A 17015-nucleotide genomic window follows, 5' to 3' on the forward strand; every position below is an offset into this window, starting at 1 on the left:
TAGAACTGATATTATAACTTCCTTCAAGAAAGATTACCATGAAAGATAACCATGAAAGACTACGCGGTGGTAAAGTGTTGATCCCATGCATTTTCAAAAATAGATATTTACAATACTAACCATTGTACTATAGTCTAATTTATTAATAACTGCTGCATATTCAGCTAAATCCGCGGTATGAGTCACGGAAAGAGTTCTTCTTCATAATGCGCGAGTTATTCTAGTGTCACGAAAAACTTTTGATCTGTTAATCAAAACTGTTTAATGGAGAAATATTTATTTCCTACTAATATTTTTTATGAATTATTGAGCTTACTCCTTAATTATAGCATAATTTGCTGTCCTACTTTTTCGACAGCGGTAAATCGTTTCAGCAGTTATTTGCATATTGTGCAATAATACTACGGGGGCTACAACGATTTTATCAATCAAATACGTTCATATTTTATCTTGGATAACTTAATTCGAAATTGAAAAGGCTAAATATGGAAGTTTTTAAGATATCCCGACAAAGTATGGGAGTTTCATAGGATCAAATTCATGTACTATTTCTTGGGCTATTATTCGGTTGAGGACACCTGCGCGATTGTAACCGACGAAATCCCATGTGTAGATGACGGCAAATTTTACACATAACCTGGATTCAGTGATAACGCAAAAATTACTTGTAATATTTTTATGAAACTTTAAATATGGGTAGATTGCATTCTGGAGATTATGCACATCCTTTTCTTTTCTTCCTATGTTGAAAATTCTGGTTGCTATGGCAACAAATAGACTGAATTTCAAAATTTCTGATTCTAGTATTAACGTTTTTTTTCACTATAAGTTCTTTATTTCTTAAGGTATTTTCTTCAAACTTTAAATATAATTCTAGTCATCAACCACATCATATGTGACAAGGTTTACAACTCTAGCACAAAATTTATCAGAATTTTCTCCCTTGAACTTAGAATTTTCATAATTTTCTTCTTTTTTAAAAAATAATTTCTTTATTGTATCTACTTCAAACTTCATATATATGTTTCTTATTATCACTCAACATTTGTGAGAAAGTTCAATACTGTAGTAATACCATTTTCAGAATTATGCCCCTTTTGAACTTAGACTTTTTCACCAATGCAAGTAGCTTTTATATCTTTGACTCGCATAGTGAATTTCCTCATAACTCCCTAAAATTCAGGTAACATTCTTCTATCAGTATTGAAAGAAACCATATTTTTTTAATTTGACATGAAACAATGCATGTAATATTACTATATTATAATATTAGTCCCTTTTGTTACTATTTGTATATTTTTTACAATTATGATATTAAAAAAATAGGCTTTGATATTTTTATCATCTTATGTTACTGACTACAGTAGTGACACAAATAGAACACAGTACAGTCATGTCGCATAACATTTACAAGTCTTGTAAGTCTTGTTTGTATTCAATGGAATTACTTTCCTTACCAGGTAGGCATCAGTGAAAGCATTTTTTCAAATTAAATATCTGGCCTCTTTTTAATTATGGACAGTGCATAGGATAAGTATAATTATGCAAAAAATGATTTACAAAACATTCGGAAAAAATCTAAAATAGTACTTAATCTGAATATAACATGACCTGTGCGTAGGAATGATTTGGTAAGGTATCTGTAACTTTTTGCGCGGAGCTTCTCAATTGCTGCATTGCAGCAACATTTGTACCTGTCATGGTTAGTTGTTGATATTTGTAACATAGGAGTAGGATTATTGGTGACAAAGAAAATATACATGCTTTGATATTTTTCTCATCCTATATTACTGACTACAGAAGTGACACTGTTGCACTACTGTCATGCCATGTCACATTACATTTACAAGTCTTGTAAGTCTTGTTTTTATTCAATGGAATTACTTTCCCAACAGGTGGGCATCAGTGAAAGCATATTTTGCGTAGGAATAATTTGGTTAGGTATCTGTAATGAGCCATTTCTTTGCGCGGAGCTTCTCAGTTGTTGCATTGCATTAACATTTGTACTTGTTGATAACGAAATTTAGCAAAAACATAATTACTTATAGAAACGAATGTTTAGAAACGAGAATATGTTTCATCTCAACAGACGTCTACATGATGCTGATTGGTCATTTAGGTCATTGCTTTTCAGAATTTTCTCCATGATTGCATGTTACGCATCTGTCATGCAGTTTTGTTTAGAGATGAACATTATGTATGTTTATGCAAAATAAATATTGAACTGAATTTACGGTAGCTAATACAATAAATGTATAGTGTTATTACGTAGTTGACCACTTAATTATCGCAATATTAATGAAATCAATACTTAATAACTAGTTAATTTATTGTTTCAACCACATAATGTACACAATGATAAAGTGGTCAACGTGCTACATAAGACCAAAATACTAGTGTTACGATTTGTATAATCAAAAAGATAAGAATTAACTGATGAACGCGTTAAGAAAAGTAGTAGGCCACTTAACTACCACGTTAGTGATAGTCATCGTTTTACCGCCTTTAGTTGTTACTCACTCACCACTTGACAAAAATTTTGCGTATTAAAAAATTAATTAACTAATTAAGTAGATATTTAACCACATTATTGTCAGCTTTATAATCTTGTAAACACATTAATTAAGCAGTTGATCAGTTATAGCTTGTTTGATATTTTCTTGTGAAACATTTCACTCAAATTATCGCATATGATGCTCTGACAAACTGTCGTGTTCGACCAAATGTTATTTTCGACAATCTGTCGTATTCAACTAGGTTCTTTCGACGAAATTGTTGTGCACTGTATTAAAGTAACATTCGTTTCGGCGTCTCAATTTCGTATACGCCTGTCAGCATTGAATAACTTATATCGTGACTCGTCACTAAAGATGGCATTATTCCAACAGTCCTGGGGATGGTTACGAGCCGAAGAAGACTGTCGACTAGGACGTATGTTTAGAATGTCACCACGGTATAATCTACGATATTGTACGCCTCGCTTCAAAAAAATCACTTTCTTACAGTGTACGACACAATAATCAATCAGAGAAGTTAACTCTGCCGTCAAAAAAACTTCACGTAAATGACGTTGACGTATTCAATTATCCTGTTTTAATAGTTTGGGATGAGGCATTTCTTTTTCCTGTCAGGTTTGTTATAAAAGGTTTATCACGCAAACAATACACTTTTTAATATTTATTTAAAAAATATAAAGGTATCTATAGACATGGATCTTCACTGAATATCAAATGAGTTACGCAAATCCGTCATCAATCGTGCCCTTCTACAAACATATCTTAAAGGTGATTAGGGATGTACGTTACGATAATGATTATTAAATGTCGCGAAACTACGTCTAAAGCGGCCAAACCCTAACGGAATTCCGTTTGAAACTTAATTGAAACCTTAAAGGTCGCACATCACACAGTATTTGAAAATGACACTTTATTCAATGAATATAGTGAAATCGTGTCACAAAAGTCATAGTTCAGATTTGAATTCTCCAATTGTAACCTACATTCCATATCAAAATGATAAAATTAAACAAGGCGTTTGTACATCAAAGGAGAGAATGCCGTATTATACCTTATTATGTAATGTATAGATATTTTCACTTCACTTTTTATTAGTCCCCTACCGGTTTAACCGGGGGGGGGGGCACTTTAGGTTTACCTTTTGTCGTCTGTCTGTCCGCCCGTCAGTCCACAAAACTGGATCCCGCGATAACGCAAAAAGTATTGAAAATATTTTTATGAAACTTGATATATGGATGGACAGCAGTATGGAAATTATGCACGTCTTTTCCTTTTCTTCCCATGTTGAAAATTCTGGTTGCTATGGCAATAAATAGACTAAAAATATGGCAAATTTAACTCATAAACTGGATCCAGTGATAACGCAAAAAAAATACTGAAAATAGCTTTACGAAACTTAAAACATGGGTAGATTGCAGTCTGGAGATTATGCACATTATTTTCACTTTTCCTATGTTAAAAATTCTGGTTGCTATGGCAACAAATAGACTGAAGTTCAAGATTTCTGATTTAAGTTGTTACGGTTTTTTCACAAAAGTTCTTTATTTCTTAAGGAGTTTACTTCAAACTTAAAATATAAGCGTCTGGTCATCAGCCACATCATATGTGTTAAGGTTTACAACTCTAGCACAAAATTTATCAGAATTACATCCCTTGAACATAGAATTTTCATGAACAAAAATGTTTGTTTTTCTTTAATAACTAATGTATCTACTTTAAACTTCATATATATGTTTATTATATATTTTTCGAGAAATTAGTATTTTTTACTCCTTCATTCTTTATAGGATTTACTACAAACTCCCACGTCATTATAATATGACAAGGTTTATAAATCTTGAAGCAATATTTTCAGAATAATCTCTTTTATTAATTTTCATCTTTGTTACTATACATTTTAATGGTATATTTGAAAATTGTTATTTTTTACTGACTATTAATGGTATCTTTAAACTTAAAATAATTGTTCTTTGTTACACTTACATCATGTATGACAATGTTCATAAATCTATCATCTTTATTTCAAAAGTTATCTCCTCTTTAAGAATTTTGCTTTAAAAACTATTATTTTTTGGTAACAGAGGTGTTTAAAAAATTAACTTAAGAGTCTTCTTCAGTCAGTCTGTATGTCTGTCTGTTCATAAAAACTGTTTCCTGAGATCACTTTTAAAGATTTTTTCCAACGAATTTACTTAAAATAGAGAAAAGTTGAAACATTAGTTATACTTATTTCCTGAGAAAATTGGACCTTTCGATTATCTGTTGTTTAAACATAATTTCCTTACTAGGCAGGGAAACTTAACACATTACTGTGACAAACTAAGAACTCAAAAGATTTAAGTTCATTCATGTCATTCATTCATTCAATGGTATAATTGAACAGCCAATGGCCCATCAGAATGTTGCTGGGGTTCTAACCGGTAAGGGGCCTAAGGATTGCTTGTAATACTATAATAATTGCTTGTTGATTTTGTTTGACTGTGACTTTTTTCATTCTACCTGTTCTATGATAGTAGTTTTGCATTTCACGAATATGTAAGTACACAAACTAACCTGATACATGTATTTCTCTTGGACTCAAGTTTCAAACTTAAAACAAAGAATAACATCAATTTAACTTTCGAATTTTTGTAGCTGTGAAGCTATTTTAGATTCATTCATTTTCTTCATTCGCTGGGTTATTTATTTGCAAGATAGTGTCTGTTTTGTTCAACTCGATTCCTAGCGATATTAAAATTGTTTAACTTAATTATGTCTGCTCAAAAATGTTTTTTCACTAAGCCTGATAGAGAACGTGAACTTCCATTGTAGAGTTGTGTTGTTGCTCACAAAATAATACTTAGTTACATAACTACTGACATCACATTGAACCCGCCAGTAATTTGTTTGAGTTTGAGTTCGTTCGTTCGTTCGTTCGTTCGTTCGTTCGTTTTATTGTTCATTCATTTAATCGTTTTCTGTTCATTGTTTTTGTTTAGTCGTTGCTTTTTTATTAAGAAATGTAGCTCAATCAAGATGTCAATTTCAGCATGAATTAAAATTTCACTAACGGGCAATTAGGATACTTTTACCAATCAAATTTGGTCATATAAAGTATGAAAATGGCTCTTTAAAAATTGTACCAATAACCTGTAGCGATGCATAAATATATATGAATCCTGCTAATATTAAGATAAAATTTATTCTTTCGTTTGCAGGTGTCTACATCTTGTGTGCTCTAGTAACTACAGCAAGAGCTGGGAATTCTTGTGAAGATATTGACCCGGTAGCTTGCTCGAGCATGGCTAAACAAAATGTCAACTTGTGTTCAGATACTGAACTGTCACAGTCAGCTTGTCCAAAGTTTTGTGGCAACTGTCGTAAGGAAAAACATGCTTTGATTTATCTAGTATATTAATTTGATAAACCTACATTTATACATTCTTGTGAGGAATGTTTATTTTGGTTATACATACTAGTACAAGCTATCAATAAAATATTTTATTCTGTTAGGTCTTTAGGTCATATGACGACGTTTCAGCTTAAGTGGAGTGAAAAGATCTCAGTAGTCCCTCTGTTAATTATTTCAGGCACGCACGGCCACTTTGGGATGCTAGATGGATAGCTTCCCGACATGAAAGAATCCAATGTCCCTAGTGGCATTCAAGGCCATAGCAGTTTTTGGGCAACTGCTTTAAAGTCAACGACCTTAACAACTCGGCCACGCATACCCCTATAAATGTATTGTGAAATGAACATTAAATGTTACAGCTGATAGTGCCACTTATGGGGCGTCCGTGGCCGAGTGGTTAAGGTCGTTGACTTCAAACCACTTGCCCCTCACCTCTGTGGGTTCGAATCCCGACAGGAACTTCTTTCATGTGAGGAAGCTATCCAGCTAGTGCCACTTATAAAGATTGATGGTTTTAATATTGTTACGCATCTACAGATGCTCTAAGCTAAAAACAAATGAACATCATTTTAGTATTGTATTTAAATGATGAATTCTGCTTAAGTCGGTGATGGCGGACGGTGCGGACGATAACATGCATTACTCATTGCGGTCAATGAAAAGTTGCGATCAAACCAATATTTTGACAGTGTGGGATGTGTTGGATACCCTTTAAAGTTTCTACATTTTACACTTATGAGTCATGAAAATGAAATAACAACAGTTTAAAACACGACATTTAAAATAAATTTCTTCGAATCATGATCATTTTGCCCGGCAACCACAACAAATGTTTCAGTATCACTAAAGCAAAAAAAGCGTATTTTGAAGGGAACAGAATTCAAGCAATCCTGATAAAATTAGGGTATAAGTTATAGATAAATATGAAAACAAACAACCTTATTATTAATTGATAATATGAAAATATAGAAATATTTGTTTTATTTTGTTGTAAAAATTGTTTTAAATGCATATTTGTATCTACAGCAACTACCTGCTATAACTGCAACATAACTAGTACCGACGTGAGCTCGTGTAATACAGTCACGTGTGACAAGAACACGGTAATGCAAGTATAACTTCATTTTGCTAAATTTAGTAACTATGACAGAAAATGTAATCAACGGAAAGCACCCCCATAGTGAAACGAAACAAATTTTACACTAGTTTAATGCTCGAAGGAACTTAAAATTGATGCTGTTACTTTATAATGACCATGAAATCAGTGTGTATATTACGGGTTTTAGATCGTTTATATTGGCAATCTGTCATGTGGCTTGAGCTTAAAAAAGGTTAAAGTTGTTGTTGTTGATGTTGGTTACGAGATTTTTTTAAAGTCTGTCAGAATAGTTTTCGAAATGAAGCTTAATGATCTAGGACTTTTTATTGACCTATCCCAAATTTGTATAATGACGTTTTTCTGCTGCGAATTCAAGTTGTCCTTGACACTTTAAAGAAACCAACGGTTTAGACTCATGCCAAAAGTGCAAACTGGCCTAGCGCTCTACTAGTTAACAAATAGTATCAAGGATTATCCAATACTTAAAACGACCTCTGAATTTATTATTATAATTATTAATCTAGAAAAAAGAAACTTAACTGAAAGGACTTATATGCTGACATTTCCAGATATGTTTGATAGAAATGATGAGAACAACAAGAACTGGTCAAGTTAGTTATAGACTTGGATGTGCAACAGAACATGTAAGATTTCTGTATTTATTTATTTTTTGTAGTTGTTGTTGTTGTTTTTATATCAAACGTTGTCAAGCGTTTACAATTTCTACTTAGAATACCACAAACATTCGTAAAAGAAGCAAATGCAAATGTTCTACATACATTAAAACCAAGATTTATTGAAACAATTACAAGATATTGAACCTTTATAGATCTATTATTATTATTATTATTATTATTATTATTATTATTATTATTATTATTATTATTGGGTTACTGTTCTGCAAAAAGTATAGATATAATTATTCCCACTTAAATAACTACTTTCAAAGCTTTTTATAAATGTGCTATTTTGTCCAAAAGTAAAGGCAACGTTCACAAAACGCAGCATCCGACACATCCAAGCTGTCAAGTTTGTGAAAAAGTGGCTCACTCATATAATATTATTGTTGTTGTTGTTGTTATTGTTATTGTTGCTGCTGCTGCTACTGCTGTTGTTGTTGATGCTGCTGCTGTTGTTGCTGTTGCTGCTGTTGTTGTTGTTGTTGTTACTGCTGCTGCTATTGTTGTTGTTGTTGTTGCTGCTGATGTTGTTGTTGTTGCTGTTGTTGTTGCTGCTGATGTTGCTGCTGATGTTGTTTTTGCTGCTGCTGATGTTGTTGTTGTTGTTGTTGCTGCTGCTGCTGTTGCTGCTGCTGTTGTTGTTGCTGCTGTTGTTGTTGTTGTTGTTGATGTTGTTGCTGCTGCTGCTGCTGCTGCTGCTGCTGCTGCTGCTGCTGCTGCTGCTGCTGCTGTTGTTGTTGTTGTTGTTGTTGTTGTTGCTGCTGCTGCTGCTGTTGTTGCTGTTGTTGGACGGGTCTGCTGATGTTTTGTTATGTTATAGTAATGTTTGTGTAAAATTCTTAAATTAAGTTCTGCGATACTGGGATGAAAAGGGAATTGCATTCAAGATCTGTGACCATAGATTGTTGCAATAAAGATTTGTGTAACGTCCCTTTGACCACGACTCTAGCATCAACAAAACAAACAACCACTTCAACACCAACTCCAACGTCGACAGCCACAACAGCAGCAACAACAACAACAACAACTACTACATTTGCTGTGACAACAGGTATGTCGGATTGCATCTATTAGTAGTACAATTTAAACAATTTAAGATAATACCTACGAATTTCATGTTAATATAAATCTCAGTTATTCTATTAAAACATTTACAATTGAGGTTTGGGAAATGAAAAGCAAATCTTATAACTGTAGCAGTGATGGACTTTGAGTTTATTCGTGCGGCATTTTAGTTAAACTAAACCTTATCGTTATAAAAGTATTCTATGATCAGTTTACAGTTTCTCAAATATTGAGATATGGCATTCACAGAAGATTTCATTCGATGGAGTAATTAATTTTGTGGCCTATATGTTTTAATATATAAATGTAGAAATTAAGCATACAATGTTAATGATTATAAATATTAAAATAGATGAAAGTATAAAAAAGTATAAAGTTACCTTTTGCTTCTTTTTTAGCCAATCCATGCAAAAATCTCCCATGCCACAATGGTATCTGTTTAGGTTTGGACGGAGTATATCACTGTAGCTGCGATAGTGGCTATACGGGGCATCTATGTGAAATCGGTAAGCTATGACGTAAGAGTGCTGTGCTATATGGTTAAAATGATTCATTCATCCATTGTTTTAAGTAAACAAAATTTGTTTGGTAACATCCGCGCCGTCTGAACCCCGGCAGCACTGGTCGCTTTCATACAAGATATTGAAATATGGACATATCTGTTTCAGATATGTTTTTTTCTTGTTATACTAACTCGTGTGTACATGGCACCTACACACCGTTTGGTTCACAATTCTTTTGTCATTGTAAGCAAGGATGGAAGAAAAACTTGCAATACACGTGAGAATACATGTATAAAACATCTCTTCTAGCATTTGAGCCGTGTCATGACAAAACCAACATAATGGGTTTGCGACCAGCATGGATCCTGACCAGCCTGCGCATCCGCGCAGTCTGATCAGGATCCATAATGTTCGCTTACAAACCCTATAACAAGTAGAAAAACTGATAGGGAAAAGCACGGATCCTGATCAGACTGCGCGGATGCGCTGGCTGGTCTGGATCCATGCTGGTCGCAATTCAGTTGGTTTTGTCGTGACATGGCTCATTTCTTCTTTCTAGTTCTCAATAAATAACCGATATTGCATTACCCACATTTTGATATACACTGTAAACTTTTACAATTACAGTTACTCAATTATCTCTTTCTTTTCAGCGATAGATCACTGCTCTTCAAATCCATGTGTACATGGACACTGCACGAGTAACTCAATGTCTTACAATTGTAGCTGTACAATCGGATATGTAGGGGCTCACTGTGAGAAATGTAGGTTGTATGTACACTATGTATATAGACATAATTCATATCGTATATAATTGGTCGCATTCATAAATTTATAACCGCTTCTTAAGAATATGAAAATGATGGACTTCAGAACTAGCGATACGATTTCTTCTTGACTTCGTTTGACAGTTTACCAGTAGTCACGTGACAAAGATTATATTGTAATGGTTTTTTACCACTAAATCTGCTTTATTATTTCTTCTTCTTTTGATTCACGTGCAATTTTTAACAATTCACGTGGCCTCTAAAGTAGTCATGTGCCATCATATCATAAATCATGATTATCCATAATAATTATGTTTCTTTAGTTTGCAATCGAGACGTACTTGTCAGAATCGACCAGTCTCTTTTGAACTATATAGATGACCAGTCAACCGTACAATTCTTACAAAACTTAGTTAATAAAGTACAAATAGGATCTAATGGTGTTTTAATGGAGGTGTCCGTCTTTGCTGAATCCAGGATTTACTACCGATGGGCACTTAGTTCGTATGTGTATTCAAGTATTAATCTAATTTTTATCGTTATATACGTTATATTAGTATCATTAAAGGCGGAAATATTCATAGTTCTCCCAACTTAACTAAAATGTGCCCGGTCTTATCAGTATATTGTACAACATTTATAACATGTTTATTTAAATTAAATGATGTTTCATCTATTTTTACAACATTTATAGCATGTATACAAATTGAATTTTCTTATATGTTTTAACAGTGTTTGGCGTGTTCATATAACCATCGCTTCTATTAACGCTTTACTTTGAAGGAACACCTATAAAAGTGGATTATTGTCCGCCATCGGAAACCTGCCCAATCAACAGGTGATGTATTCGTCACTTCCGGACATATATGCACCTGTTCATAGTATATACACACAAAGATACAGTGGGAATGGTGACCGTTCTAACGTTCCGGATGTACCGTTGATTATTACTGGACAGTTCCAAAATAACTATCATAACGTCAAACACGAGTCGGATGCAATAAATTCGTATATACCTTTAATTACTATTGGAGTGGGAAATGCCAATACGCAAGTTCTTAGATCTATTGCAAAGGACAGTGCCCATGCTTTAAGCGTCAGAACTATTTCCGACCTTGTTGACAGTGCTTTTGTTGACAAAGTTTTGAACCTTATCTGTAAATAATAAATGTAAATTCAGTTTTAGTATTATATGTCATTTTTTTCATTTTTTGGTATAAACAGTTATGATTGGCCAGCCAGAAAGCAACAAACACTGTTGACATATGAAAGGCCAGAATAGGGCTTGAACCAATGATCCTAGGATTGAGAGGCACTGATATGAAGCACATGGCCGCGGATCCTTTTCTAAAACTGCACTGTTCCCGTGTATAGGTTTACAGCAGCATGTGTATGATTTTACTGGCGTCCAAACTCAAGACTTTTGGTGACACATCAGTACTTTTTTTTAAATATTTTTATAAAATAAACACGATACATTGTTCTGTAATCGTGTATACGTTATACCAATGTCGGCTACAAATCTGGTCCTTCTGAATTTTGATACTTAAATAACACATGGCGATTACAAATGAACTAAAACGAATAAAAAAAACACAAATACGAATACAAGAGAAACAGAAACCGTACCGAAAATTGAGAGAAAAACTAAAAAACAAACGAGTGAAACTAAAACATTAACAACAACAAAAAACAATACGAAAAAAGAGAAGACAGAATCCAATGTAAGTACACGAGAAGCATGTAAAAAATCAAGTGACATCTATAATACAAAAACAAAACAAACCAACACGAGTTCGAGAGAAACTAATCGTATCCTAAATCAAGAGAAACCAAAACGAGAAAGAGATTAACAAATTCGTAAATAAGAGAAACTTAAACGAATTCAAGAGAAACATAAAAAATACATGTTCGAAATAAACCAAACGAGTACGATAAAAGAAACCAACAGAAACCTATACGAAAACGATAGAAACTAATACTAGTACGAGTGAAACCATAACTAGTACGATAGAAATCAATGTAAGTGTGAGTGAAACTATATTAGTACGAGTGAAACCAATACTAGTGTGAGTGAAACCAATACTAGTATGAGTGAAACCAATACTAGTACGGGTGAAAACAATACGAGTGCGAGTGAACCTATACTAGTACGAGTGAAACCAATACTTGTCCGAGTGAAACCAAAACTTGTGTGAGTGAAACCAATACTAGTACGAGTGAAACCAATACTAGTGCGAGTGAAACCAAAATTAGTACAAGTGAAACCACTACTAGTACAAGTAAAACAAATACTAGTTCGAGTGAAACCAAAACCAGTACGAGTGAAATCAATACTAGTACGAGTGAAACCAATACTAGTCCGAGTGAAACCAATACTAGTACGTGTGATGGCAGAGAGACTGGACATGGCAAGAGTCACCATGCTCTGTAAGATCAAGTATGACCTTGTAGATGTCACACTACGTAATGAAAGAACATCAAGAGGCAAACCACAACAACTCAGCCAGCTTAATGTAAGAAATCTGTGAACAAGAATAGCTTCTTCCCGGTCACCATTATTCTCTGGAATCTCCTACCCTTACAAGTTGTTGAGAAACCAGCCTTGGAGGGTTCAAGTCGGCGCTGATGAAACACACTACCACCAACTAGACACATTGCCAGTTTTACCAGTTTTTTAAGAATATGTAAATAGACAACTATAACTGTAAAGAGGAAGCCAATTGCTGCGCATGTACATAGTTTTAATTTCATGGCGATTATGCTCTATGAAGAGTGAGGCGATTACTGAAGATGATGATGATGATGAGATGATGATAAAACCAGTACTAGTACGAGTGAAAACTAATGAGAGTGTGAGAAAATAGCATACACTTTTGCTAGAATCTTAATCTAGAAGCAAAATATTTGATTTAAAAAGGAAATTTCCGAACAACTGATTGCGATACAAAGAGATTAAGGGATTCTTAATTAAATTTATAATAAAAGGGATTCCTTTAGATTATTAAAAAAGGATAAAGCAGACAACGTGGACATGAAAATGTTGTTTGTTTGTTTGTTTGTTTGTTTGTTTAGTTGTTTGTTTGCCGAATACGAATGAATTTGTTCTTTTCATTAAAATAATTTTAAAATCATTACTAACGAAAACAGACACTTATTTACTTTTATCCTGCCAAATAGTAAGTGACGTCTATTGGCAAATAGTTCTATATTTTAAACAACCTCAAAGGTTTCATAAAATAAGCGTGAATGTGTGTCAAAGCTCCTTTATTTAACCTTCATAAAGTCTTATCATGTAAGACTTTTTGGAACATAGTCACATCGCCTTAATATTAAAAATGGATTTCTATCTTAAACCATGTAAAGTATATTTTATGTGTTTTAAATCATTTGTGTTTTACAAAAATGTAAATTTAGTTCAACTATGGGTGGCTACTAAAATTAAGAGGTGCGAAGCCGCCTTGTAGATTGTATAAACCTCTTAAACTACAGATTTAATTTATAAATTTTAATTTCCAAAAATTGTAGTAAAGGCTATATAATATTTTCTATAAAGCGTTTTCTGTCAATACTGAAGTTAAGGGTAAACCAATGTTACAAATAATGCACAAGACTTTTGACCTCATAACAATTAAGCCAGATAGACCCGAAGCTTAATGTGTATGGGCTAACTGATAGATCCCTATAAATACAGTACTATGAATCATTTCACAAATGGTGTTACAGAAGAAACTTATGTGAGATGTAAATTATGCTTTATTTCCTTTTGACAGCTTAGAGTTTAATACATTTAGGCTAACAATCGGGGGGGGGGGGGCCAGACAAATCACGTTTAAGAACTGTTCACTACTATTGGCAAGAAAATGTTCACGTATGTGAACTGGTAGCTCAGTCAGTCGATAAATTGCGGAATAGTATACAAAAGGAGGTCCCGGTCCGAGTACTGGACAGGCATACAAATGATTAGGTTACTTGATTTAAGTGAACTGTAAGATCTATCGTCTAATCAATTTACAGGTGGAGCCACCCTAATGATTCGTCTATTGTTCATCCAAATTGCATTTGTTTCATTTACTCTTTCATTTATGATTATTACCTGGTACCTTATATAAATGTCATTTGGTATTTTTTACTGTTTTCTGAAATTCTTACGTCAACGTTAGCGAACTGTTGACCGGTCAATAGTCGTCACTGTTTCCCTCGTCTCACGTAGAAGATTCCCCCTAGGAGCGTCATTAACCAGACGTGACGTGACAGAGTTAAAAGATTGTTAAATTCGGAAATTTTAATTATTTACATATTTGACAAACTATTTTCTTGTTCCTTTTTTTCTTCTGCAAGTACTGTTAAAACAGTAATTGACCAGGTAATAAAACAGTTATTTTATACGTGATTTGGGACAGCCAACCAGTTGTCCCTCTGTGTTGGGGAAATTGTTTTGAACTGTTGCCCTCGGTCTACGGCCTTTGGCAACAGTTCAAACACTTTTCCATCTCCAACTCGGGCCAATAGATTGACTGTTCCCAAATCACATAATTGAGCCGCGTCATGACAAAACCAACATAGTGCGTTTGCGACCAGCATGGATCCAGACCAGCCTGCGAATCCGCTATCAGTTTCTCTACTTGTAATAGGGTTTGTAAGCGAACAGCATGGATCCTGATCAGACTGCGCGGATGCGCAAGCTGGTCTGGATCCATGCTGGTCGCAAACGCACTATGTTGGTTATGTCGTGACGCGGCTCATATGATATTACTGTTTAATAAAACCGCCGACACTATGCTAAATGCACTGTTATGTTACTTTTTTTTTTAGGCAAACCGTTTAAGATTTGATTTCTTATAATTTTGTCTTGAGGTAAAAAATCCTGAAAACAGACATAGTAACAATAATTTCAATTTGTTGTTTGGTCTGTACATTGTGGATTATGTATTTTGTATACGTTTTATCCTTAAGGGATCTTGTTTTGCTTTGCTCTCGCAAGAGTTGATGGAACCGGAAGTTCTTGTGACGACATTGACCCGCTGGCTTGCGCTCAGATGGCCAGGCAAAAAGCGGATCTGTGTTCCGACTCTATCCTTTTTACATCTGCATGCCCTAAGTTTTGTGGCAACTGCCGTAAGTATTTGGAAAGTCCTTTATGGCTCTAAGCATATACATGTATTCATATATATATATAAGCAATGAACCACTTAAATATTGCTCCGGATAATTCTACACTTTCTGATCGTTTTGTAAATAATTCTACATTTTCTGAATTATTTATCAATGATTCAACATTTTCTGATGATAGAATAAAACCAGTGAACGCCAGAAAAAACACCAATACATTATTATTTATTGTCGTTAGATAGCCATAAGTGTGAGTTGTGTCGATTTTTTAATAATTTGAATGGCACAGGAAATTGAACCGTATGTACTTCGGAAAAAAGTATCAGTCATTTAATTCCTTGGGCCTTGGTACTGGTTATTGTCTTTGGTTTAATATTTTGTTTTGTTTTTGTGTTGTTTTTTCCGTTTAACTCACAGTTCGAAATTCAACTGTCCACACTTCTAACTTAATCAATGTCCAATGTCCACAGCAGAATATAACAATATGTCCAAATCACTTCCCACACAGAATAACAGAATACTAACTTATATATTACTATGTTAGCAGTACAATAACACTCGATCAGTATATCAACATCACACAATATCACAAATTAACACACAACTCATGTTACAAACATTCATCATATATATATCTATTTATATACATACTATCAATGAACAATCTGGAATACTAAACTACTTAGAGAAAAAATATTCCAGAATGAACATGAAAAGAACTTTCTTGTAATAATATGAATGTATAAACATCACATAAGCAAAATTATTAAAATTGATAGCGGCATGAATAGGTATCGAACCCATGACATTGAGATTATCGTCCTGCACCCTACCTCTGACTATTCATGATATAATAGTAAATCCCATTTATAAAACCCCTATTACAAAACAGCATTTTTCAAAAATTTTCCAGAAAGGGTCTCATTTTAAAAAAAATCATATTAGCCAATTTATTTTTTACAGCAAAAAAACGTCTATAAGTGCAACACAACACATTTTGACGTGGCCTCGTGCAATACTGTGACGTGTATTAAAGATGAGGTATCTCTTTTATTAGCTTTTATTATGATGAAATATGCTTGTTATTCTGAATATTTGATGCCGTATTGACAGTGAAAAGTATATTTTTTCGCCGATTTCATTTTACGCCGAATTTAAAACATTTTGGTCATATCTCAGTGGCTCATATATATAACCGGCTTTTCGGGATAACTAATCTGTAATTAACCAATTTCTGCGACTACTCACTCATCCTATATATCTAAGCGGAAACATGAAACAGTTTTGTAGATATATGCAGATTGAAAAATAAACTGTGTGTATTTGTTCAATATGAAATCATACATGTATATGGATCGAAACTGAGATCTGTTTTCACGGTTTCTTAGAACATGAAAAATTATATAAACATCACATAACATCAAATAAACAATAACATGATGTACATGATGTACATGGTGTTGATAAACATTTTGTCTGGATGACAAGAAACATCCAGACAAGAAACAGTGCAGCCTGATCGGGACTTGAACCCGAGAAATCCAGAGTACATCGGAATACCGTTCGCAACCTCTACCTATACTAAGCTTCCTGTCTCCAAACACATTTTCACCCTTTAACTAGTAAGTGAAAAGATTATAATACAGTGGTATAGACACACAATTTATTGGAATTCAATCTTGAATTTCTTATTGGTATAAAGAGTAATATGTGTTGACTCGTTGCTTCAATACGCCCTTGTCCCACGTTTGACACTATTTGTCACAGGACGAAAAGGAAAGGCAACGTGTCCGGTACATCGTTCCGCAGCTCTGACGACTTTGTTTCAACATATTATAATTATTACAACATATCTTATCGGCTTTAAGTAAAATTCTATGTG

At 33.8% G+C, this 17015-nt stretch overlaps 1 protein-coding gene across 1 annotated transcript; it reads left to right on the forward strand.

Moving 5' to 3' along the window:
* The first annotated feature begins 9910 nt into the window (after positions 1–9910).
* LOC132750737 (uncharacterized) lies at positions 9911–11201 on the forward strand. The gene is made up of 3 exons (XM_060740772.1): positions 9911–10018; positions 10345–10525; positions 10805–11201. The coding sequence occupies exons 1-3, from the start codon at positions 9964–9966 to the stop codon at positions 11184–11186; spliced, it is 618 nt and encodes a 205-aa protein (XP_060596755.1). The 5' UTR covers positions 9911–9963; the 3' UTR covers positions 11187–11201.
* Positions 11202–17015: the final 5814 nt, after the last annotated feature.

The sequence above is a fragment of the Ruditapes philippinarum genome, unplaced genomic scaffold (assembly GCF_026571515.1).
Source record: "Ruditapes philippinarum isolate M1 unplaced genomic scaffold, ASM2657151v2 ctg5809_1_1_1_1, whole genome shotgun sequence".
Lineage (NCBI taxonomy): Eukaryota > Metazoa > Mollusca > Bivalvia > Venerida > Veneridae > Ruditapes > Ruditapes philippinarum.

Bases quoted from the DNA above. Each gene is read 5' to 3' on its own strand.
- LOC132750737 (XM_060740772.1), top strand. From the start codon at position 9,964: ATGTCTTACAATTGTAGCTGTACAATCGGATATGTAGGGGCTCACTGT. The intron at 10,019-10,344 runs GTAGGTTGTATG...ATGTTTCTTTAG, and splicing joins AGGGGCTCACTGTGAGAAAT to TTTGCAATCGAGACGTACTT. The intron at 10,526-10,804 runs GTATGTGTATTC...TTTACTTTGAAG, and splicing joins TACCGATGGGCACTTAGTTC to GAACACCTATAAAAGTGGAT.